Source organism: Oncorhynchus masou, chromosome 31 (genome assembly GCF_036934945.1).
Source record: "Oncorhynchus masou masou isolate Uvic2021 chromosome 31, UVic_Omas_1.1, whole genome shotgun sequence".
Classification (NCBI taxonomy): domain Eukaryota; kingdom Metazoa; phylum Chordata; class Actinopteri; order Salmoniformes; family Salmonidae; genus Oncorhynchus; species Oncorhynchus masou.
Window position 1 is genome coordinate 77,184,015 of NC_088242.1, and position 23,552 is coordinate 77,207,566.

General features: G+C 42.7%; 1 protein-coding gene across 2 annotated transcripts; it reads right to left on the bottom strand.

Annotated features, from left to right (window-relative positions):
* Positions 1–472: 472 nt before the first annotated feature.
* LOC135524458 (heat shock factor-binding protein 1-like) lies at positions 473–22,132 on the bottom strand. Of its 2 annotated transcripts, XR_010452958.1 has the most exons (5): positions 21,883–22,132; positions 20,736–20,802; positions 20,204–20,330; positions 5,679–5,799; positions 473–610 (listed from the first exon to the last, which is right to left on the bottom strand). XR_010452958.1 is itself a non-coding variant. In XM_064952009.1 (4 exons), the coding sequence occupies exons 1-3, from the start codon at positions 21,925–21,927 to the stop codon at positions 20,206–20,208; spliced, it is 237 nt and encodes a 78-aa protein (XP_064808081.1). In that variant the 5' UTR covers positions 21,928–22,096; the 3' UTR covers positions 473–610; positions 20,204–20,205. The 2 variants fall into 2 exon arrangements, 1 of the variants encoding a protein (XP_064808081.1); XM_064952009.1 differs by lacking the exon at positions 5,679–5,799 and having other exon boundaries at positions 21,883–22,096.
* Between the last annotated feature and the right edge of the window lie 1,420 nt (positions 22,133–23,552).

Genomic DNA, 23,552 nt, shown 5'->3' on the forward strand with positions numbered 1-23,552 from the left:
AGCCTGTTGCTTTTCCCTTCAATCTGATCATTATTTGCACACACCTGATGTCCCAAGTCTAAATTAGTCCCTGATTAGAGGGGAACAATGAAAAACCGCAGTGGAAATGGCTTCGAGGCCCAGAGTTGAGTTTGAGGGCTCTAGGGCAACAATATCCTGATACACACACTAAAGGAGGCAGATCTACAAGAGCCCCATAGGATAGGTTCAGGGCATTCAGGCTGAATTTAAAACAAAGCAACTTCCAAATAAAACCAAAATGTTGATTTATGTTTGTCTAAGAATGAGACTAAGATTTGTTTGTATTAAATAACTTTAATAGAAGAAAATCTGTTGAATTTGGAATGCATTCCACTTGGCACAGTGCTGCAATATCACTGGCTTCTACTGTATACTTCAATCAACCATTACTAACAGGGCTGAAAAGTTCTGAGGGAAATACTCATTTACAAATAACACATCTTCAAGTCACTACATTAGAACTGTTACTTTTATTACAATAGTCAATATAAAAAAGCATTTCACAACACACAATCAAAATAGTTCATGGTTATAGTGGAAGAGTATGCTGCTCCTGAAGAAAGTCCTTGACAGCTTGTCGTCTGGCAACCTGTAATTGAAATGTGTTTTAGAGTTGGTTGAGCATGCACTTCGGGAGACATTAACTTTTCCTGATGGAATTGTTTACGGTTTCCAACTGCAATCATAATCTACCTATAGACCTACAGAGAACTTTCCATCAATTCATGTAAAAAAATATCTGAATTATTAATTTTGATCAAATGTGTCATTGATGGACAACTAAAGTTATTTCAACTTCAAATTGGTATGTGGCATCAAAAAGGTAGGCCATAAACTATAATTTGAGAAAGGATGTGAATGCTAGCCATGTGACACTTTCCGAATGGGATTTGTCAAAGATGTTCGTTCACCAGTGAGGTTATTTATGCAGCTTAAATTATAACTTTTCTTTCACCTGAAATGTTTGTATATGCAGGACTACTACCAACTTGGATACAGGGATGAGTGCCAGAAGGTGAGTACTAGAAATGTGAATCTTTAACGTTCAAGATGATACAAAAGTCTCTACACTGAACAAAAATATAAATGCAACATGTAAAGTGTTGGTCCCATGTTTCATGCTCTGAAATAAGAAAAGAAATGATCCCAGAAATGTTCCATGTGCACAAAAAGCTTATTTCTAAATAATGTTGTACAGAAATATGTTTACATCCCTGTTAGTGAGCATTTCTCCTTTGCCAAGATAATCAATCCACCTGACAGGTGTGGCATATCAAAAAGCTGATCATTACACAGGTGCACAATAAAAGGCCACTTTAAAATGTGCAGTTTTCACAACACAATGCCACAGATAACTCAAGTTTTGAAGGAAAGTACAATTGGCATGCTGGCTGCTGGAAATGCCACCAGATAATTGAATGTTCATTTCTCTACCATAAGCCGCCTCCAATGTCATTAGAGAATTTCGCAGTACATCCAACCTGCCTCACAACCGCAGACCACGTGTAACCATGTGAGCCCAGGACCTCAACATCCGTCGTCTTCACCTGTGGGGTCGTCTGAGACCAGCCACCTGGACAGCTGATGAAACTGGGTATGCACAAGCGAAGAATATCTGCACAAACTGTCAGAAACCATCTCAGGGAAGCTCATCTGCATGCTCGTCGTCCTCACCAGGTCTTGACATGACTGCAGTTTAGTGTTGTAACTTATTTCAGTGGCCAAATGCTCACCTCGTTAGCCACTGGCATGCTGGAGAAGTGTGCTCTTCACACATGAATCCCGGTTTCATGTGGGCAAGAGGTTTGCTGATGTCTATGTTGTGAACAGAGTTCCCCATGGTGGCGGTGTAGTTATGATATGGGCAGGCATAAACTACGGGCAATGAACACAATTGCATTTTATCGATGGGAGTTTGAATGCTCAGAGATACCGTGACAAGATCCTGAGGCCCAATGTTGTGCCATTCATCCAATGCCATCACCTCATGTGTCAGCATGATAATGCATAGCCCATGTTGCAAGGATCAGTTCACAATTCCTAGAAGCTGAAAATGTCCCAGTTCTTCCATGGCCTGCATACTCAGACATAACATGCATTGAGCATGTTTGGGATGCTCTGGATTGACAGCGTGTTCCAGTTCCCGCCAAAGTCCAGCAACTTCGCCCAGTAATTGAAGGAGTGGGACAACATTTCACAGCCCACAATAAACCACCTGATCAATTAAATGCAAAGGAGATGTGTCGCGCTGCATGAGGCAAATGGTGATCACACCATATACGGACTGATTTTCTGATCCACGCCCCTACTTTTTTTTTAAGGTATGTTTAACAAAGATGCATACAGTGCATTCGTTAAGTATTCAGACCCATTGATGTTCCACATTTTGTGACAGCCTTTTTATTATTATTTTTCAAACAATCTACACACACCATTTTTTAAAACACATACCTTGTTGAAGCATCTTTGGCAGGGATTACAGCCTTGAGTCTTCTTGGGTATGACGCTACAAGCTTGGCACACCTGTATTTGGGGAGTCCACCCGGATGTGGAGCGTTATTGCACAGAGATTTTCAGGTCTCTCCAGAGTTGTTCGATCGGGTTCAAGTGTGGGCTCTAGCTGGGCCAATCAAGGACATTCAGAGACTTGTCCCAAAGCCACTCCTGCATTGTCTTGGCTGTGTGCGCTTAGGGTTATTGTCCTGTTGGAAGGTGAACCTTGACCCCAGTCTGAGGTCCTGAGCAGGTTTTCAACAAGGATCGCTGTACTTTGCTCCTTTCATTTTTCCTCTCGATCCTGACTAGCATCCCAGTCCCTGCTGCTGAAAAACATCCCCACAGCATGATGCTGCCACTACCATGCTTCACCGTAGGGATGGTGCCAGGTTTCCTCCAGATGTGACGCTTGGTATTCAGGACAAATAGTTCAAGCTTGGTTTCATCAGACCAGAGAATCTTGTTTCTCATCGTCTGAGAGTCCTTTAGGAGCCTTTTGGCTAACTCCAAGCAGGCTGTCATGTGCCTTTTACTGAGGAGTGGCTTCCGTCTGGCCACTCTGCCATAAAGGCCTGATTGGTGTAGTGCTGCAGAGATGATAGAACCTTCCAGAAGGACAACCATCTCCACAGAGGAACTCTGGGCTCTGTCAGAGTGACCGTCGGGTTCTTGGTCACCTCCCTGACAAGTGCCCTTCTCCCCCGATGGCTCAGTTTGGCCAGGCGGCCAGTTCTAGGAAGAGTCTTTGTGGTTCCAAACTTCTTCCATTTAAGAATGATGGAGGCCACTGTGTTCTTGGGGACCTTCAATGGTGCAGACATGTTTTGGTACCCTTCCCCAGATCTGTGCCATGATTCAATCCTGTCTCAGAGCTTTACAGACAATTCCTTTGACCTCACGGCTTGATTTTTGCTCTGACATGCACTGTAAAACTGTGGGACCTTATACAGACAGGTATGTGCCTTTCCAAATCATGTCCAATCAATTGAATTTATCACAGGTGGACTCCAATTAAGTTGTAGAAACATCAATGGAAACAGGATGCACCGGAGCTCAACTTCAGAGTCTCATAGCAAAGGGTCTGAATATTATGCAAATATGGTATGCTTTTTATTTTTAATACATTTGCTAACATTTCTAAAAACCTGATTTTGCTTCGCCATTATCGGGTATTGTGTGTAGATTGATGAGGGGAAAAAAAGTTTCATCCATTTTAGAATACGGCTGTAATATAATAAAATGTAGAAAAGTCAAGGAGTCTGAATACTTTCCAAACACTGTATCTGTATTCCCATTCATGTGAAATCCATAGATTAGGGCCTAATGAATTTATTTAAATTGACTGACTTCCTTATATGAACTGTAACTCAGTAAAATCTTAGAAAAATGTTGTTTTTTTAATATATTTTTTCTCAGTTTGAAACAATTTGGTTTGATTAGAGGAATGAATCGATGTGATTTGGGTCAATGCACTAACACTAAACAAAAAGGTCTACTTTCTTGGGGACCTGAATATTGACTGGTTTTCATCAAGCTGTCTGCTCAAGAGGAAGCTTCTTACCGTAACCAGTGCCTGTAATCTGGTTCAGGTTTTTAAATCAACCTATCTATTGGGGCTCCCGAGTGGCGCATCGGTCGAAAGCACTGCATCGAGTGCTAGAGGCGTTACTACAGACCCTGGTTCGATTCCATGCTGTATCACAACTGGCTGTGATTGGGAGTCCCATAGGGCGGCGCACAATTGGCCCAGTGTCGTCCAGTTAAGGGTTTGGCCGCGGTAGGCCGTCATTGTTAATAACAATTTGTTCTTAACTGACAAGCCTAGTTAACTAAAGGTTAAATAGAAAATATTTACAAACTCTACAGGAACAAGATCATCCACATGTATCGATCACATTTTTAATAATACTGTAGAAGTTTGTTCTAAAGCTGTATCCATACCCATTGATGCAGTGACCACAATTTCCAGGAAAGACAAAGTTCCAACAGCTGGGCATAAGAGCTCATACAAAATAATTTGCTGCGACTTATGTGGATGATGTTAAAAGTATTTGTTGGTCTGATGTGATTAATGAGGAGCATACAGACACTGCACTTAATTAATTTATAAAATTGCTTCTTCCAATTATTGATAAACAATCACCTGTTAAGAAACTGACCTTTAGAACTGTTAAGGCTCTATGGATTGATGAGGAATTGAAAAACTGTATGGCTGAAAGAGATGGGGCAAAAGGAGTGGCTACTAAGTCTGGCTGCACATTTGACTGGCTGAAATTGTGACTAAACTCAACAAAAAAATAAGAAACTGTTATGAAACCAAAATCAATTATATAAAGAATGATGGAAAAAACTTGTACTTTAAATGAAATTATGGGCAGAAAGGCATTCAACGCCATCTTATTATCACAAAACCATTTAATGTTGTCAATTATTTTTATGGTTACTTCATTGGCAAAATGGGCAAACTTAGGCAGGAAATGCCAACAACAAACAGTAATCCATCGTTTTCATGGATAAAAAAAACTAAATGAAAGAAAAGCATTGCAAGTTTGAATTATGTAAAGTTAGTGGGAGAGGTGGGAAAATTGTAATCGATCAATAATGACAAACCTCCTGGCATTGACAACTTAGATGGAAAGCTACTGAGGATGGTAGCTGACTCTATAGCCACTCCCATCTGTCATATCTTTAATCTGAGCCTAGAGGAAAGTGTTTGTCTTCAGACCTGGAGGGAAGCCAAAGTAATTCCGCTACCCAAGAGTGGTAAAGCGGCATTCACTGGTTCTAACAGCAGACCTATCAGCTTGCTGCCAGCTCTTAGCAAACTGTTAGAAAAAATGGTGTTTGACCAAGTACAATGCTATTTCTCTGTAAACAAATTAACCTCGAGCGACGAGCAATCTGGGAGCGTAATCATAGCCTCAAGCTCAAGCTCAACGTTTCCTATTCATGAAAATCGCAAATGAAATTAAATAAATTCAAACACAAGCTTAGCCTTTTGTTAACAACACTGTCATCTCAGATTTTTATATATGCTTTTCAACCAAAGCTACACAAGCATTTGTGTAAGAGTATTGATAGCCTAGCATAGCATTAAGCCTAGCATTCAGCAGGCAACATTTTCACAAAAACAAGAAAAGCATTCAAATAAAATAATTTACCTTTGAAGAACTTCGGATGTTTTCAATGATGAGAGACTCTTAGTTCGATAGCAAATGTTCATTTTTTCCAAAAAGATTATTTGCGTAGACGAAATAGCTCCGTTTTGTTCATCAAGTTTGGCTAAGAAAAAGACCGGAAAATGCAGTCACTTACAATGCCAAACTTTTTTTTCCAAATTAGCTCCATAATATCGACAGAAACATGGCAAACGTTGTTTAGAATCAATCCTCAAGATGTTTTTCACATATCTATTCGATAATCTATCATTGGTGGCAGTTGGCTTATCAGCAACAAACGGAAAAATACTGCAGCTGGAGATTACGCAATAATTGCGACGGAGGACACCAAGCGATCACCTGGCAGATGTAGTCTCTTATGGTCAATCTTCCAATGATATGCCTACAAATACGTCACAATGCTGTCGATACCTTGGGGAAGCGACAGAAAGCCTAAGCTCATTCGTGGCCCATTTACAGCCATATAAGGAGTCATTGAAACACAGCGCCTTCAAAATCTGTAAGTAGAGATACTGGGGTGTAAAAGAGCAAGAAGATTAACAATATGGGGATGAGGTAGTTGGGTGTGCTATTTACAGATTGGCTGTGTACAGTGATAGGTAAGCTGCTCTGACAGCTGATGCTTAAAGTTAGAGGGAGATATAAGTCTCCAGCTTCAGTGATTTTTGCAATTAGTTCCAGTCATTGGCGGCCACTATTGCTCTATTTGTTTTTTCAACAGGACAATGACCCAACATACCTCCAGACTGTGTAAGGGCTATTTGACCAAGAAGGAGAGTGATGGAGTGCTGCATCAGATCACCTGGCCTTCACAATCATCTGACCTTAACCAAATTTAGATGATTTGGGATGAGTTGGACTGCAGAGTGAAGTAAAAGCAGCCAACAAGTGCTCAGCATATGTGAGAACTCCTTCAAGACTGTTGGAAAAGCATTCCAGGTGAAGCTAGTTGAGAGAATGCCAAGAGTGTGACACGCTGTCATTAAGGCAAAGGGTGGCTACTTTGAACAATCTAAAATATATTTTGATTTGTTTAACACTCTTTTGGTTACTACATGATACCATGTGTTATTTCATAGTGTTGATGTTTTCACCATTATTCTACAATCTAGAAGATAGTAAAAATAAAGAAACCCTGGAATGAGTGGGTGTGTCCAAACCTTTGACTGGTACTGTATATATATATATATATATATATATATATATATATATATATATATATATAGTGCCTTGCGAAAGTATTCGGCCCCCTTGAACTTTGCGACCTTTTGCCACATTTCAGGCTTCAAACATAAAGATATAAAACCGTATTTTTTTGTGAAGAATCAACAACAAGTGGGACACAATCATGAAGTGGAACGACATTTATTGGATATTTCAAACTTTAACAAATCAAAAACTGAAAAATTGGGCGTGCAAAATTATTCAGCCCCCTTAAGTTAATACTTTGTAGCGCCACCTTTTGCTGCGATTACAGCTGTAAGTCGCTTGGGGTATGTCTCTATCAGTTTTGCACATCGAGAGACTGACATTATTTCCCATTCCTCCTTGAAAAACAGTTCGAGCTCAGTGAGGTTGGATGGAGAGCATTTGTGAACAGCAGTTTTCAGTTCTTTCCACAGATTCTCGATTGGATTCAGGTCTGGACTTTGACTTGGCCATTCTAACACCTGGATATGTTTATTTTTTAACCATTCCATTGTAGATTTTGCTTTATGTTTTGGATCATTGTCTTGTTGGAAGACAAATCTCCGTCCCAGACTCAGGTCTTTTGCAGACTCCATCAGGTTTTCTTCCAGAATGGTCCTGTATTTGGCTCCATCCATCTTCCCATCAATTTTAACCATCTTCCCTGTCCCTGCTGAAGAAAAGCAGGTCCAAACCATGATGCTGCCACCACCATGTTTTACAGTGGCGATGGTGTGGTCAGGGTGATGAGCTGTGTTGCTTTTACGCCAAACATAACGTTTTGCATTGTTGCCAAAAAGTTCAATTTTGGTTTCATCTGACCAGAGCACCTTCTTCCACATGTTTGGTGTGTCTCCCAGGTGGCTTGTGGCAAACTTTAAACGACACTTTTTATGGATATCTTTAAGAAATGGCTTTTTCTTGCCACTCTTCCATAAAGGCCAGATTTGTGCAATATACGACTGATTGTTGTCCTATGGACAGAGTCTCCCACCTCAGCTGTAGATCTCTGCAGTTCATCCAGAGTGATCATGTGCCTCTTGGCTGCATCTCTGATCAGTCTTCTCCTCGTATGAGCTGAAAGTTTAGAGGGACGGCCAGGTCTTAGTAGATTTGCAGTGGTCTGATACTCCTTCCATTTCAATAGTATCGTTTGCACAGTGCTCCTTGGGATGTTTAAAGCTTGGGAAATCTTTTTGTATCCAAATCCGGCTTTAAACTTCTTCACAACAGTATCTCGGACCTGCCTGGTGTGTTCCTTGTTCTTCATGATGCTCTCTGCGCTTTTAACGGACCTCTGAGACTATCACAGTGCAGGTGCATTTATACGGAGACTTGATTACACACAGGTGGATTTTATTTATCATCAGTCATTTAGGTCAACATTGGATCATTCAGAGATCCTCACTGAACTTCTGGAGAGAGTTTGCTGCACTGAAAGTAAAGGGGCTGAATAATGTTGCATGCCCAATTTTTCAGTTTTTGATTTGTTAAAAGTTTGAAATATCCAATAAATGTCGTTCCACTTCATGATTGTGTCCCACTTGTTGTTGATTCTTCACAACAAAAATACAGTTTTATATCTTTATGTTTGAAGCCTGAAATGTGGCAAAAGGTCGCAAAGTTCAAGGGGGCCGAATACTTTCGCAAGGCACTGTATATGGTGTACCGTATGTAAGCACCTGAGCTGAGCAATAAGGGAGATGGGGCATCTAGATTCAAGTTAATATCACATCCACAAATGCAGTGAAATGCCTTTCTTGCAAGTTCTAACCCCAACAATGTATTAATCAATAAGAGGGTAGAACAAAAATACATAATATATAAAAATAAGAAGAACATGATAAAGTAAGCATAGTAAAGTAAACTCACTCACTTTTGGACATCACCTTGGTCTGTACAATTGACCTTATTTTAGAGCCCCAAAAACGTAATATTTCCAGGTCAACTGTAATGGCAATACCATTTTAAAGCCCAATTTCTCCCATTTCCAACAGAATTCATGCCAAGACCTCCACGCTGCCCGGTTCTGCATGATTGAAGAAGGCAATGAGCTCCTTCGGGTCTTTTTAAAAATGGCGGGTGGGGAAGCGAGAGGAGATGTGTGGGAAAACGCCTCTTTCACTCGATCTGTCCAATTTATCACCTTATCTCCTCTAAAAATGTAAATAAAACACTATAAAGAGTTTATATAATGTGTCATTACATACCTATTTGAAGGTTTGTGTCGAATTTGAATCTGGTTTTTAGGGCGGTGCTAAAATTATCTTTAGAAGTAAACAGCGGCTTTGAGAGTGACGATCGCTTACAGTGATGATGCAAAAAATGACTAGGTATCCCCCCCTTACCCCCGTCACTGTCCGTTTTTAAACGATGGGAGAAGTGCTACACGTGGTGGAGAGAGATTGTAAGACAGAAGTAGTTGCTTTATGCGTGCTGTACGTTAAAGCATGACACTTCACGATGTAACGGAGGGTCAGTTTTTAACTTATCTCCAATACTATAGAGCCATTACCATGTCGATCAACGCTTGATTAGAAACGTAGTTCACACACAGATTTTGAAGTCAACACAGTCGCTACAGTCCCATTAGTTTTCTTTGCAGCCTCGTTTGAATGTCGCGGTTGCGCACATTTGTACGGAATGGGGTGAGTTTACGTTATATACACAGGGTCAGTTCCAGTACCATACTTACAATGTGCAGGGATAGTGGATCAATAAAGCGATAGTGGCTCATCTGTCCTTGGTTGTAACACTCACAATAGAGTTCCAAACTGCCTCTGGAAGCAACGTCAGCACCATAACGGTTAGTCGGGAGCTTCATGAAATGGGTTTCCATTGCCGAGCAGCCGCAAATAAACCTTAATAATCACCATGCGCAATGCCAAGCGTCAGCTGGAGTGGCGTAAAGCTTGTTGCCATTTTTTTTTTTTTTTCACCTTCATTTAACCAGGTAGGCTAGTTGAGAACAAGTTCTCATTTACAACTGCGAACTGGCCAAGATAAAGCATAGCAGTGTGAACAGACAACACAGAGTTACACATGGAGTAAACAATTAACAAGTCAATAACACAGTAGAAAAAAAGGGGGAGTCTATATACAATGTGTGCAAAAGGCATGAGGAGGTAGGCGAATAATTACAATATTGCAGATTAACACTGGAGTGATAAATGATCAGATGATCATGTACAGGTAGAGATATTGGTGTGCAAAAGAGCAGAAAAGTAAATAAATAAAAACTGTGGGGATGAGGTAGGTGAAAATGGGTGGGCTATTTACCAATAGATTATGTACAGCTGCAGCGATCGGTTAGCTGCTCAGATAGCTGATGTTTGAAGTTGGTGAGGGAGATAAAAGTCTCCAACTTCAGCGATTTTTGCAATTCGTTCCAGTCACAGGCAGCTGAGTACTGGAACGAAAGGCGGCCGAATGAGGTGTTGGCTTTAGGGATGATCAGTGAGATACACCTGCTGGAGCGCGTGCTACGGATGGGTGTTGTCATCGTGACCAGTGAACTGAGATAAGGCGGAGCTTTACCTAGCATGGCCTTGTAGATGACCTGGAGCCAGTGGGTCTTGCGACGAATATGTAGCGAGGGCCAGCCGACTAGAGCATACAAGTCGCAGTGTTGGGTAGTATAAGGTGCTTTAGTGACAAAACGGATGGCACTGTGATAAACTGCATCCAGTTTGCTGAGAAGAGTGTTGGAAGCAATTTTGTAGATGACATCGCCGAAGTCGAGGATCAGTAGGATAGTCAGTTTTACTAGGGTAAGCTTGGCAGCGTGAGTGAAGGAGGCTTTGTTACGGAATAGAAAGCCGACTCTTGATTTGATTTTCGATTGGAGATGTTTGATATGGGTCTGGAAGGAGAGTTTGCAGTCTAGCCAGACACCTAGGTACTTATAGGTGTCCACATATTCAAGGTCGGAACCATCCAGTGTGGTGATGCTAGTCGGGCATGCGGGTGCAGGCAGCGATCGGTTGAAAAGCATGCATTTGGTTTTACTAGCGTTTAAAAGCATTTGGAGGCCCCGGAAGGAGTGTTGTATGGCATTGAAGCTTGTTTGGAGGTTAGATAGCACAGTGTCCAATGACGGGCCGAAAGTATATAGAATGGTGTCGTCTGCGTAGAGGTGGATCAGGGAATCGCCCGCAGCAAGAGCAACATCATTGATTTATACAGAGAAAAGAGTCGGCCCGAGAATTGAACCCTGTGGCACCCCCATAGAGACTGCCAGAGGACCGGACAGCATGCCCTCCGATTTGACACACTGAACTCTGTCTGCAAAGTAATTGGTGAACCAGGCAAGGCAGTCATCCGAAAACCGAGGCTACTGAGTCTGCCGATAAGAATATGGTGATTGACAGAGTCGAAAGCCTTGGCAAGGTCGATGAAGACGGCTGCACAGTACTGTCTTTTATCGATGGCGGTTATGATGTCGTTTAGTACCTTGAGTGTGGCTGAGGTGCACCCGTGACAGGCTCGGAAACCAGATTGCATAGCGGAGAAGGTACGGTGGGATTCGAGATGGTCAGTGACCTGTTTGTTGACTTGGCTTTCGAAGACCTTAGATAGGCAAGGCAGAATGGATAGAGGTCTGTAACAGTTTGGGTCCAGGGTGTCTCCCCCTTTGAAGAGGGGGATGACTGCGGCAGCTTTCCAATCCTTGGGGATCTCAGACGATATGAAAGAGAGGTTGAACAGGCTGGTAATAGGGGTTGCGACAATGGCGGCGGATAGTTTCAGAAATAGAGGGTCCAGATTGTCAAGCCCAGCTGATTTATACGGGTCCAGGTTTTGCAGCTCTTTCAGAACATCTGCTATCTGGATTTGGGTAAAGGAGAACCTGGAGAGGCTTGGGCGAGGAGCTGCGGGGGGGCCGGAGCTGTTGGCCGAGGTAGGAGTAGCCAGGCGGAAGGCATGGCCAGCCGTTGAGAAATGCTTGCTGAAGTTTTCGATAATCATGGATTTGTCGGTGGTGACCGTGTTCCCTAGCCTCAGTGCAGTGGGCAGCTGGGAGGAGGTGCTCATGGACTTCACAGTGTCCCAGAACTTTTTGGAGTTGGAGCTACAGGATGCAAACTTCTGCCTGAAGAAGCTGGCCTTAGCTTTCCTGACTGACTGCGTGTATTGGTTCCTGACTTCCCTGAACAGTTGCATATCGCGGGGACTGTTCGATGCTATTGCAGTCCGCCACAGGATGTTTTTGTGCTGGTCGAGGGCAGTCAGGTCTGGAGTGAACCAAGGGCTGTATCTGTTCTTAGTTCTGCATTTTTTGAACGGAGCATACTTATCTAAAATGGTGAGGAAGTTACTCTTAAAGATTGACCAGGCATCCTCAATTGACGGGATGAGGTCAATGTCCTTCCAGGATACCTGGGCCAGGTCGATTAGAAAGGCCTGCTCACAGAAGTGTTTTAGGGAGCGTTTGACAGTGATGAGGGGTGGTCGTTTGACTGCGGCACCGTAGCGGATACAGGCAATGAGGCAGTTGTCGCTGAGATCCTGATTGAAGACAGCGGAGGTGTATTTGGAGGGCCAGTTGGTCAGGATGACGTCTATGAGGGTGCCCTTGCTTACAGAGTTAGGGTTGTACCTGGTGGGTTCCTTGATGATTTGTGTGAGATTGAGGGCATCTAGCTTAGATTGTAGGACTGCCGGGGTGTTAAGCATATCCCAGTTTAGGTCACCTAACAGAACAAACTCTGAAGCTAGATGGGGGCAATCAATTCACAAATGGTGTCCAGGGCACAGCTGGGAGCTGAGGGGGGTCGGTAGCAGGCGGCAACAGTGAGAGACTTATTTCTGGAGAGAGTAATTTTCAGAATTAGTAGTTCGAACTGTTTGGGTATGGACCTGGAAAGTATGACATTACTTTGCAGGCTATCTCTGCAGTAGACTGCAACTCCTCCCCCTTTGGCAGTTCTATCTTGACGGAAGATGTTATAGTTGGGTATGGAAATCTCAATTTTTGGTGGCCTTCCTGAGCCAGGATTCAGACACGGCAAGGACATCAGGGTTAGCAGAGTGTGCTAAAGCAGTGAGTAAAACAAACTTAGGGAGGAGGCTTCTGATGTTGACATGCATGCTTTTTCGATCACAGAAGTCAACAAATGAGGGTGCCTGGGGACATGCAGGGCCTGGGTTTACCTCCACATCACCCACGGAACAGAGAAGGAGTAGTATGAGGGTGCGGCTAAAGGCTATTAAAACTGGTCGCCTAGAGCGTTGGGGACAGAGAATAAGAGGAGCAGGTATCTGGGCATGGTAGAATATATTCAGGGCATAATGCGCAGACAGGGGTATGGTGGGGTGCGGGTACGGCGGAGGTAAGCCCAGGCACTGGGTGATGATGAGAGAGGTTTTATCTCTGGACATGCTGGTTGTAATGGGTGAGGTCACCGCATATGTGGGAGGTGGGACAAAGGAGGTATCAGGGGTATGAGGAGTGGGACAAGGGGCTCCATTGTGAACTAAAACAATGATAACTAACCTGAGCAACAGTATACAAGGCATATTGACAATTGAGAGAGACATACAGCGAGGCATACAGTAATCACAGGTGTTGAACTGGGAAAGCTAGCTAAAACAGTGGGTGAGACAACAGCTAATCAGCTAGTATAACAACAGCAGGTAAAATGGCATTGACTAGGCAACGGGGCCGACAGATAAAACAAACAAGCAGAATGGAGTACCGTGATTAATGGACAGTCCAGCGTGCATCAGCTATGTAGCCAAGTGATCAGAGTCCAGGGGGCAGGGGGGCTGGACTGGCGAGTGTTATCCAGGTTAAAAAACTAACAATGACTAAATAGCTTGTAGCTAGTTAGCTGGTTAGCTTCTGGAGGTTCTTGAGTGTATTCTAAAAATGTAAAATAATAGCGATTCCGTATCACATTGGGTGAGGCAGGTTTCCGGAAGGTATAAACAAATTTTAAAACAATCGGGAAGAGATAGAAAGTACATATGGGCCACTGCGTGTTTGGGACGCGGCGATGCAGACGGTTAGCAGGCCTGTGCTAACAAGCTAACAGATTAGCAGGCCGGGGTAAACAAGGTAGTAGTTAGCGGACCTGGGCTAAACAAGCTAGCAGTTAGCATGCCGAATTAGCAAGCAAGGAGATAGCGAGGGCTAGAGAGTTAGCCTTTGGAGGACGTCGCGATGGGGTGAGTCTGTTTATTCCTCTTCATGCAGTGACATCGATAGACCGGTCGTGGGTCCGGGTATTGTAGCCCAGGAGTATGCTATGAGCACAGGAGCTCTGGCCGGGCTAGCTTCAAGCTACGTGGGTGGAAACGCTGGCCAGGAGTAATCAACCAGGGTTGCGGTTTAGCTCGATAGCTAGTTGTGAAGATCCAGCTGAAAGATGTTCCGTTTGTGGTGGGAATCCGGGGTAAAAAAAAAAACAGGTCCGTTATGCTCTGGTTAGCGTTGCGTTGTTCGAACTGGCGAGAGCTTTCCGAGCTAAGGGTTAGCTGATGACCGGTTAGCTGAAGACCGCTAGCATAGCAGGTGGTTAGCTGGCTAGCTTCAGTTGAGGGGTTCCGGTTCCGAAGTAAATATAAACACTTTAGGAAAAGTAGCTACATTGGGTGAGGCGGGTTGCAGGAGAGTATTTGGAAGCGAGCAAAAATGTTTTTAAAGATATGCGAAGAAAAATATCTAAAACGAAAAAGAGACGATATTTACAGAGAGACGATACGACAGGACGACTTACTGCTACGCCATCTTGGAGGTCCCAAGATGTCCCACTGCTCCAGAGTCCCTTGGAGGCCATTGGACTCTGGAGCAGTGGAAATGCGTTCTCTGGAGTGATTAAAAAAAAAAAAAAATATATATATATCTATATATCTGTTATTTTACCAGGTAAGTTGACTGAGAATACGTTCTCATTTGCAGCAACGACCTGGGGAATAGTTACAGGGGAGAGGAGGGGGATGAATGAGCCAATTGTAAACTGGGGATTATTAGGTGACCGTGATGGTTTGAGGGCCAGATTGGGAATTTAGCCAGGACACCGGGGTTAACACCCTTCCTCTTACGATAAGTGCCATGGCATCTTTAATGACCTCATTGAGTCAGGACTCCCGTTTAACGTCCCATCCGAAAGACGGAATGATGAATCACGCTTCACCATTTGTCAGTCTGACGGACAAATCTAGTTTTGGCGAATGCCAGGTTAACGCTACCTGCCCCAACGCATAGTGCCAACTATTAGGTTTGGTGGAGGAGGAATGGTCTGAGGCTGTTTTTCATGGTTCGGGCAAGGCCCCCTAGTTCCAATGACATTCTAGACTATCTGTGTTTCTGACTGTGGCAACAGATTGGGGAAGGCCCTTTCTTGCTTCAGCATAACAATGCCCTAGTGCACAAAGCGAGGTCCATACAGAAATGGTTTCTCGAGATGGGTGTGGAAGAACTTTACTGGCCTGCACAGAGCCCTGACCTCAACTCCATCCAACACCTTTGGGATGAATTGGAACTCCAACTGCAAGCCAGACCTAATCACCCAACATCAGTTCCTGACCTCACTAATGCTCATGGCTGAATGGAAGGAAGTACCCAAAGCATGTTCCAGCATCTAGTGGAAAGCCGTCCCAGAGGGGTGGAGGCTGTTCTAGCAGCAAGAGAGGCGGTGTCTCCATATTAATGACCATGATTTTGGAATGAGATGTTCGACAAGCCGGTGTCAGCATAATTTTGGTAATGTAGTGTACCTGCCAGCTGTTCTGCATATGCTGTGAGAACGCGCCCTGGAATACTAATCGGACCCTGTGGCCTTGACCTGATTTAGACTTTACTCACATCGGCATCAGAGAGCTAGATCACCCAATTTTCTGGGTCGGTGGTTACCCTCCCATTGTTGGGCAGATCCCGGACGGGTCTTCCTTTGTAATCCGTAATGGATTGTAGCTCCTGCCACATGCGGCGTGTAATATGATTCCACTTCATTCCTATATTGTCCTTTTGCTTGTTTGATGACTGTGGGGACAATGTCACCAATGCATTTCCTAATGAAGCCGATGACTGAGGTGGTTAACTCGATGTTATCAGCGGAGTCACGAAACATATTCCAATCAACGCTAGCAAAGCAGTCCTGTAGCATAAACTCTGATTATGGATACCATTTCTCAACAGAGCGAGTCACAGGTCATTCCTGTTTAAGCTTCTGCTTGTAAACAGGAAGCAGGAGTACGGAGTCATGATCTGATTTGCTCAATGGTGGATGAGGTAGGGCCTTGTATACTTGCTTGTGACTAGAATAACAGTGGTCTAGGATTTATCACCCCTACTGGCGAGGGAGACGTGTTGATGGAAGTTTGGCATCACATGTCCTAATGACATGGAATTAAAATAGCTGGCAACCAGAAAAGCAGCCTCTGGATGTACGTTTTTCTGCTTGGTTATAGCCTTGTACAGTTTAACCTTTTGCATGTAGGGGGCAGTATTTTTGTTTTTGGCAACAAAAAAAAGGTACCCATTTGAAACGGCCTATTTCTCAGCCCCAGAAACTAGAATATGCATATCAGATTAGGATAGAAGACCCTCTAAAGTTTCCAAAACTAAAAATATTGTCTGTGAGTATAACAGAACTGATATTGCAGGCGAAAACCTGAGGAAAATCCAATCAGGAAGTGACTCTTATTTTGAAACCTCTGTTCCTATGCATGCCTATCCTTCATTTAAAGGATGATCAACCAGATTCCTTTTCTATGGCTTCTTTAAGGTGTCAACAGTCTTTAGACATAGTTTCAGGCTTTTATTTTGAAAATGAGCGTGAAAGATCACATTGCGTAAGTGGATAGGTGGGGGCTCTCAGAGTGAGTTTTGCGCTACAGAGTAAAGTGGCCATTGTTTCTCCCGGTGTTATTGAAAAACTTACAAACCCGGTTGATATATTATCAAATAAATATTTTAAAAACAACCTGAGGATTGATTATAAAATGTTTGACATGCTTCTGTGGATATTATGGATATTATTTGGAATATACGTTTGCATTGTCGTGACTGCTCCTTCCTGTGGATTTCTGAACATAACGCGACAAACGGAGGTATTTTGAGTATAAAAATAATCTTTATGGAACAAAAGGAACATTTGTTGTCTGACTGGGAGTCTTGTGAGTGAAAACATCCAAAGATCAAAGGTAAACGATTAATTTGATTGCTTTTCTGATTTTCGTGACCAAGCTATTTAATGCTTAGTGTACATAATGTTTTGCTATGCTATCGATAAACTTACAAACTCTTGGATTGCTTTCGCTGTAAAGCATAATTTCAAAATCTGAGACGGCAGGTGGATTAACAAAAGGCTGAACTGTGTTTCGCAATATTGCACTTGTGATTTAATGAATATTAATATTTTTTAGTAATATTATTTGACTGTGGAGCTATGCTATTCAGTGGTTGCTGACGAAAATGATCCCGCTAACGGGATGGGTGCGCCAAGATGATAAGTGCCAGCTTGTTATTTTTCTTGTTCTGAGGTGAAATGAATACAACAGTCACGATAACAGCTGAAAACTCCTTCGGGAGGTAAAAGGGTCGGCATTTGACCATGAGGTATTCCAAGACTGGTAACCAATGGGGTTGATACTTCCATAGGTTTTGAGTCAGCACACCAGTTGTTGTTGATGAAGAGGCAAACCCCTCCCCCCTTGATTTCCCCAACTCCACTGGGTGAATGGAGAATCCATCAAGTTGGATAGCAATGGCAGGTATCTTGTCCGAGAGCCATGTTTCAGAAAAGCAGAAAATATTTCAATTTCAAGAGTCCTTTTGGTAGAAAGGTAGATGTGGCAGTGTGGGACCGGAACAACAACCTCTCCCTCATCCACATTGGCCAGTAGAATGGAGGGAAGAGGTGGCAGGTTCTCCCTTTACTTTAATCTCACTAGGATCCCCCTCTCTTGCCTCTAACGTCTGCATTTCCTCTTGGGTAGGAAGTGGGTAGGAATTACAGAAAGGGCAGATGAGTCAAAGTCGAAGCCGAAATTGAGGTAAGTAACTTCCGATCTGATGGTCAAAAGTTCTTGCCGGTTGTAAGTAATTGATATCAGCTACATTGAAAAAACAAGTAAAAATAGACTCACAAAAATAAGATACGTCCCTTTTTCAGGACCCTGCCTTTCAAAGATAATTCGGAAAAATCCAAAAAAACGTTAAACACTGTTTCCCATGCGTTTTTCAATTAACCATAAACATGTACCTGTGGAACGGTCGTTAAGACACTAACATTTTACAGACCGTAGCCAATTAAGGTCACAGTTATGAAAACTTAGGACACTAAAGAGGCTGTCTCTGAAAAACACCAAAAGAAAGATGCCCAGAGTCCCTGCTCATCTGCGTAAACGTGCCTTAGGCATGCTGCAAGGAGGAATGAGGACTGCGAAGGAGGACTGCAAATGTGGCCAGGGCAATAAATTACAATGCCCGTACTGTGAGACGCCTAAGACAGTGCTACAGGGAGACATGACGGACAGCTGATCGTCCTCGCAGTGGCAGACCATGTGTAAAGACACCTGCACAGGATCGGTACATCTGAAAATAACACCTGCAGGACAGGTACAGGATGGCAACAACAACTGCCCGAGTTACACCAGGAATGCACAATCCCTCCATCAGTGCTCAGACTGTCCGCAATAGGCTGAGAGAGGCTGGACTGAGAGCTTGTAGGCCTGTTGTAAGGCAGGTCCTCACCAGACATCACCGGTTTTGTCTCACCAGAGGTGATGGTCGGATTCACGTTTTTCGTTGAAGGAATGAGTGTTACACTGAGGCCTGTACTCTGGAGCGGGATCAATTTGGAGGCGGAGGGTCCGTCATGGTCTGGGGCGGTGTGTCACAGCATCAACGGACTGAGCTTGTTGTCATTGCAGGCAATCAACGCTGTACGTTAACAGGGAAGACATCCTCCTCCCTCATGTGGTACCCTTCCTGCAGGCTCATCCTGACATGACAATGCCACCAGCCATACTGCTCGTTTTGTGCATGTTCTGCCATGGCCAACGAGGAGCCCGGATCTCAATCCCATTGAGCACGGCTGGGACCTGTTGGATCGGAGGGTGAGGGTTAGGGCCATTCCCCCCAAAAATGTCCGGGAACTTGCAGGTGCCTTGGTGGAAGAGTGGGATAACATCTCACAGTAAGAACTGTCAAGTCTGGTGCAGTCCATGAGGAGGAAATGCACTGCAGTACTTAATGCAGCTGGTGGCCACAACAGATACTGACTGTTACTTTTGCTTTTGACACCCCCCCTTTGTTCAGGGACACATAATTCCATTTCTGTTAGTCATGTGTAACTTGTTCAGTTTATGTCTCAGTTATTGACTCTTGTTATGTTCATACAAATATTTACACATGTTAAGTTTGCTGAAAATAAACAGTTGACAGTGAGTCTTTTTTTTGCTGAGTTTAAATGTTTAAATGACAAAATAGTACATTTGGTTCAGAGTTTACAAAACGGCGGCTGTATGGCGCTCAGATTAGGGGAAGCAATGGTATAGTAAACTACTTTTTTGCCCAATTTTTGATCTGAAATCACCATCACCCACTAATTAACTAGTAATTTTTATTTTCCTTGCTTCGACCATGCAGTGCGGTTTACAAAAGTGATTGCTGTCCTCGTTATGAAATTATCAACCAACCCTGCATATCTAAACTTGACCATATACACTGATTGCTTAAAGCAAAACTACCAAAACTATTGCTGATGGTGAACCTGAACAATCAAAATAAAATCTAATGTAGGCTATGCCTAATCAGCAGGTAGGCTATTGCCAGATTAGTTGTGTCTCCGGTAGTTTACTTCTTATCTGGTAAAACACTATTTTCAATAGTACATTTGATAACAATAACCTAGCAATTACATTGGTTGTCACTCAACTAATAAAGCCAAATATTGCACAAGCTTTAAAACAAATGTTTTTACTCTGAAGGCACAGATGTGCAAGATAAGGGGCCTACCCCGTTGGTCAACACGTGAAGCTGCGCACACTGCTACTGATATTGCCTGGGGTTGTTCGGCATGCAAAATTACTTGTAGATCAATGACTGTCAACACAGTTACATGCTTAGTTTGACAGTGAAGGAGAGGACACATCATTTGTCACAAAAGATAGGGTAGAAAGTAATATGAGAATGTTTTTAGTGAACCAGCGATTCGTAAAATTTGAATAGATTTCCTGACCAATGCATGCCTCATTTTGATCTTTTTGGGGTCCGCAGACCAACGCACTCGTATCTTAAACATTTGAACCGGGGACCGATGAGTATCATACAGAAATAGAAAACATTTAGTAAAGTGCCGTTAGATTACCTTCATGACCCTTGTCCTTCTTTGACTTGTGGTTCCTTGACCCCCTCGATCTCCTCCACGCCTGCCTGGGTCATGAGGTCAGCAATGTTCTTCTCCAGGTCATCGATGCGGGTGCTCATCTCATCAAGTGAACATGGTTAAGGAAGACAATGGGCTAGCCCAAAATGGACTTGTGGATTAAGCTGACGGATGGGATGTACTGGCTGGAATACCTCTCCATTATAACATTAACGATGATCACTAACAGACACTCCCCAGCCAAGATTCTGACTCCAACTGGTAAGACATATCTAATGTATTCCTATGCACTATTATACTATAATTATTTTATTACTGCTTCTTTCTGTGCTGTAATATAAAGGGCTACTAGAAATCTTTGACAAATTAGCTCATGTAAAATAAACATCAAAATGGACCAAAGACCATTATGTTTGGAAATGAACTAATGGGGGTGTGACCGTATGACACCCCATTTATAAAAGATGCATAATGACTTGAAAGATACCAAGTTACCTAAAAATGTTGAGGATATTTCTTCCGATGATCTGGTCTGACATGGTCTGGAATTTATCCTGCATCTGTTGCAGCAGCGTCTGGACCTTTTAGAGAGCAGTAACAGGTGTATCATTACATAGGCTGATATGATCTATTGTGTTCAATGACCAAATGTGACCCATCTTGCAAGAAATTAATGAAAATCCAAAAGGCAAACTGGAGGATAGAAATAAAGAAATGGGTGGGTGGGAGAAAGTAGATAAAAAAAATAGAGCAAAGATGGTTTGTGGTCAATTCAGAATAATTTTGGTCAATTCAGAATAATTTTGTAAATTTTAATTGAGCAGGATTCAAACCATTGGCCGTTTTTATATCATGTTTGTTTATTTATATAAGCAAGCTATACAGAGCATGATCATGGATAAAAAGAGGTGTTCCTTTTTCAATCAGTGATGCCTAGATTATGGGAGGTGTAGCTACAGCACTACCACAGAGAGAACAATGAGCCAGATGTTTCCCTGGATGTATACATCTGAAACATCCGGTTGGCATTTTCACCCCACCAAATATGGTGATGAGAGGGAGCCCAGTGGCCAGCAATGGGAGAAGATGGCGCGAGATGGATTTTGGCCGAAATTCTGCACATTGTATCATCAATTAAACATTTGATCTCAATACAGAATTGTTACCAACTACAATATGTTACGAATAGAGTAGATTATGTTTTGTAGACTATACCCTTCGCCAAAAAATATAAAAAAATTGCGGTGTTTAGTAAGAGTGCAAGAGCGAATGTAATTATTGCCAACGCGCACTTCACAGGGTATTCGTTCCCTAATAACGTATGCAAATATGTGCTAGAACGCGCCAATAGGATCTCGCTAAATCGTGCTTGGGTCTGCCCACCTCTTTGCGTGTTCTGCCGAAAGACTGTGGTCTATCTTGGGTTAGTTATAAACAAAATCTTTGGCACTAGAGCAATTGGATCCATGCTATTTTCTTACCATTCTAGAGTTTGATACTCTACTTTTACAGTCATTTCGGAGGATCCTATTTCTTAGCTAGCTAGTTACATAGGCTATTAAAATGATCGGCTAATGTAAATCGAAACATATCCATCCACCAGGCCTGGGTGAATCGTGGCTGGCTAGCTAATTTAGCTAGCTTCAATGTTATATACTCACCACATTGGTAAGGTCCTGAACTGACTTTGGATCAGTGTCTGCCATATTTTCCCTCTGCACGACACGCGTGTTATGAAGTGGTGTAAAATGAACTCTAGCTAAATTAGCTTCCTTGGGCAAAAATAAATACAGGATCCCTAGTTCTACCACGTAAATCCAGATATGTCAGTCAGCTGTTTTTGCAAAACACGTATCGCGAGAACACTGAAGCAGGAACCCAACGGAATGTGGAACGTTTAGTTTTTGGTATGCAAAACCTCGATTTGGCGAAATTCGATTATTTTAATCCCGCGGTTTTCATAGTCTCGTAAACCCGACCCTATGCAAAGTGACTAGCATTGATACATTGTGGGAGGCAACAAATCTGCCTATGGACAGTGGTGGAAAAGGTACCCAATTGTCATACTTGAGTAAAAGTAAAGATACATTAAATATAGAAAGTGAAAGTCACCCAGTGAAATACTACTTGAGTAAAATTCTCAAATAATTTGATTTTATAAAAGTAAATGTACAAACGATTTTGATTACGGCTAGTCAAGGGCACACTCAGACATAATTTACAAATTAAGCATGTGTTTAGTGTGTCTGCCAGATCAGAGGCAGAAGGACTAAGGAGATGTACGAGTTTACGTTACATGGACTAACCACCTGTCAGAAACTGTCATTGAGATCATATTCCCGGGGCGATAGAGTAGGCTAAACTGTAAATAGACAGGGTAATAAACGTGTAAAACGGTGAAGTAAAAATTGAACAAAGAATACTACAGTATTGGAAACAAAACCAAAAAAAAAAAATGCAGCGTGCGCACCGACAGCGTCAGGAGCCCAAGGGGTGCACTTTTTGGTTTTTGCCCAAACGTTTGATGATTAGTTGATTATTTGAATCAGCTGTGTAGCTCTAGGGCAAAAACCAAAACGTGCACCGAGTTTGGTAAACCCTGGGACAGGCAGAGGGATCTATATACACTACCATGGTCTTCGAATATCCTGAACAACAGTATCCTGGAAAGTGAGAAAAAAATGTACTTATATTGCGGTTGCGGTGTTCCCACTGGTGATTTGAATTTACCTCTTCCATTTACGCGCAAATTCATTGACTACTCCCCAAGAACGCGCTCCAAATTATTCATAGACGAGATCTATCTCCTCTTCGACCAGTGCGACTACTATTGGCTATGGGGGAAAAATATATGGGAATCACCGCATGACATGCATGATAATTAGTTTCTCAAATATGGTGTCGTTGTTATTGTGACATTACGGTGTAGTTATTAACAAATCAGAGTTTTTTTCCCTAATAGTTTTAATTTGGACACTCCTAGAAGTCATAGTCTCCCTAGACAGTGGTGTAAAGTACTTACAACTCCATACATTTCCCCTGCCACCCAAAAGTACTTGTTACATTTTGAATGTTTAAAAGGACAAGAAAATAGTCCAATTCACACACTTACCAAGAGAACATCCATGGTCATCCCTACTTACAATTGCCCTTATTTTAGCGCCCCAAAAACATACTACTTCCAGATCAACTGTAATGTCAATACCATTGTAAAGCACAATTCCTCCCCTTTCCAACATTATCAATTACATTACTGTCTATTCATATGTTTAAACATACTGAATTGTATTTGGATGCATTTTACCGCCATATCATACTATGCTATGATTGG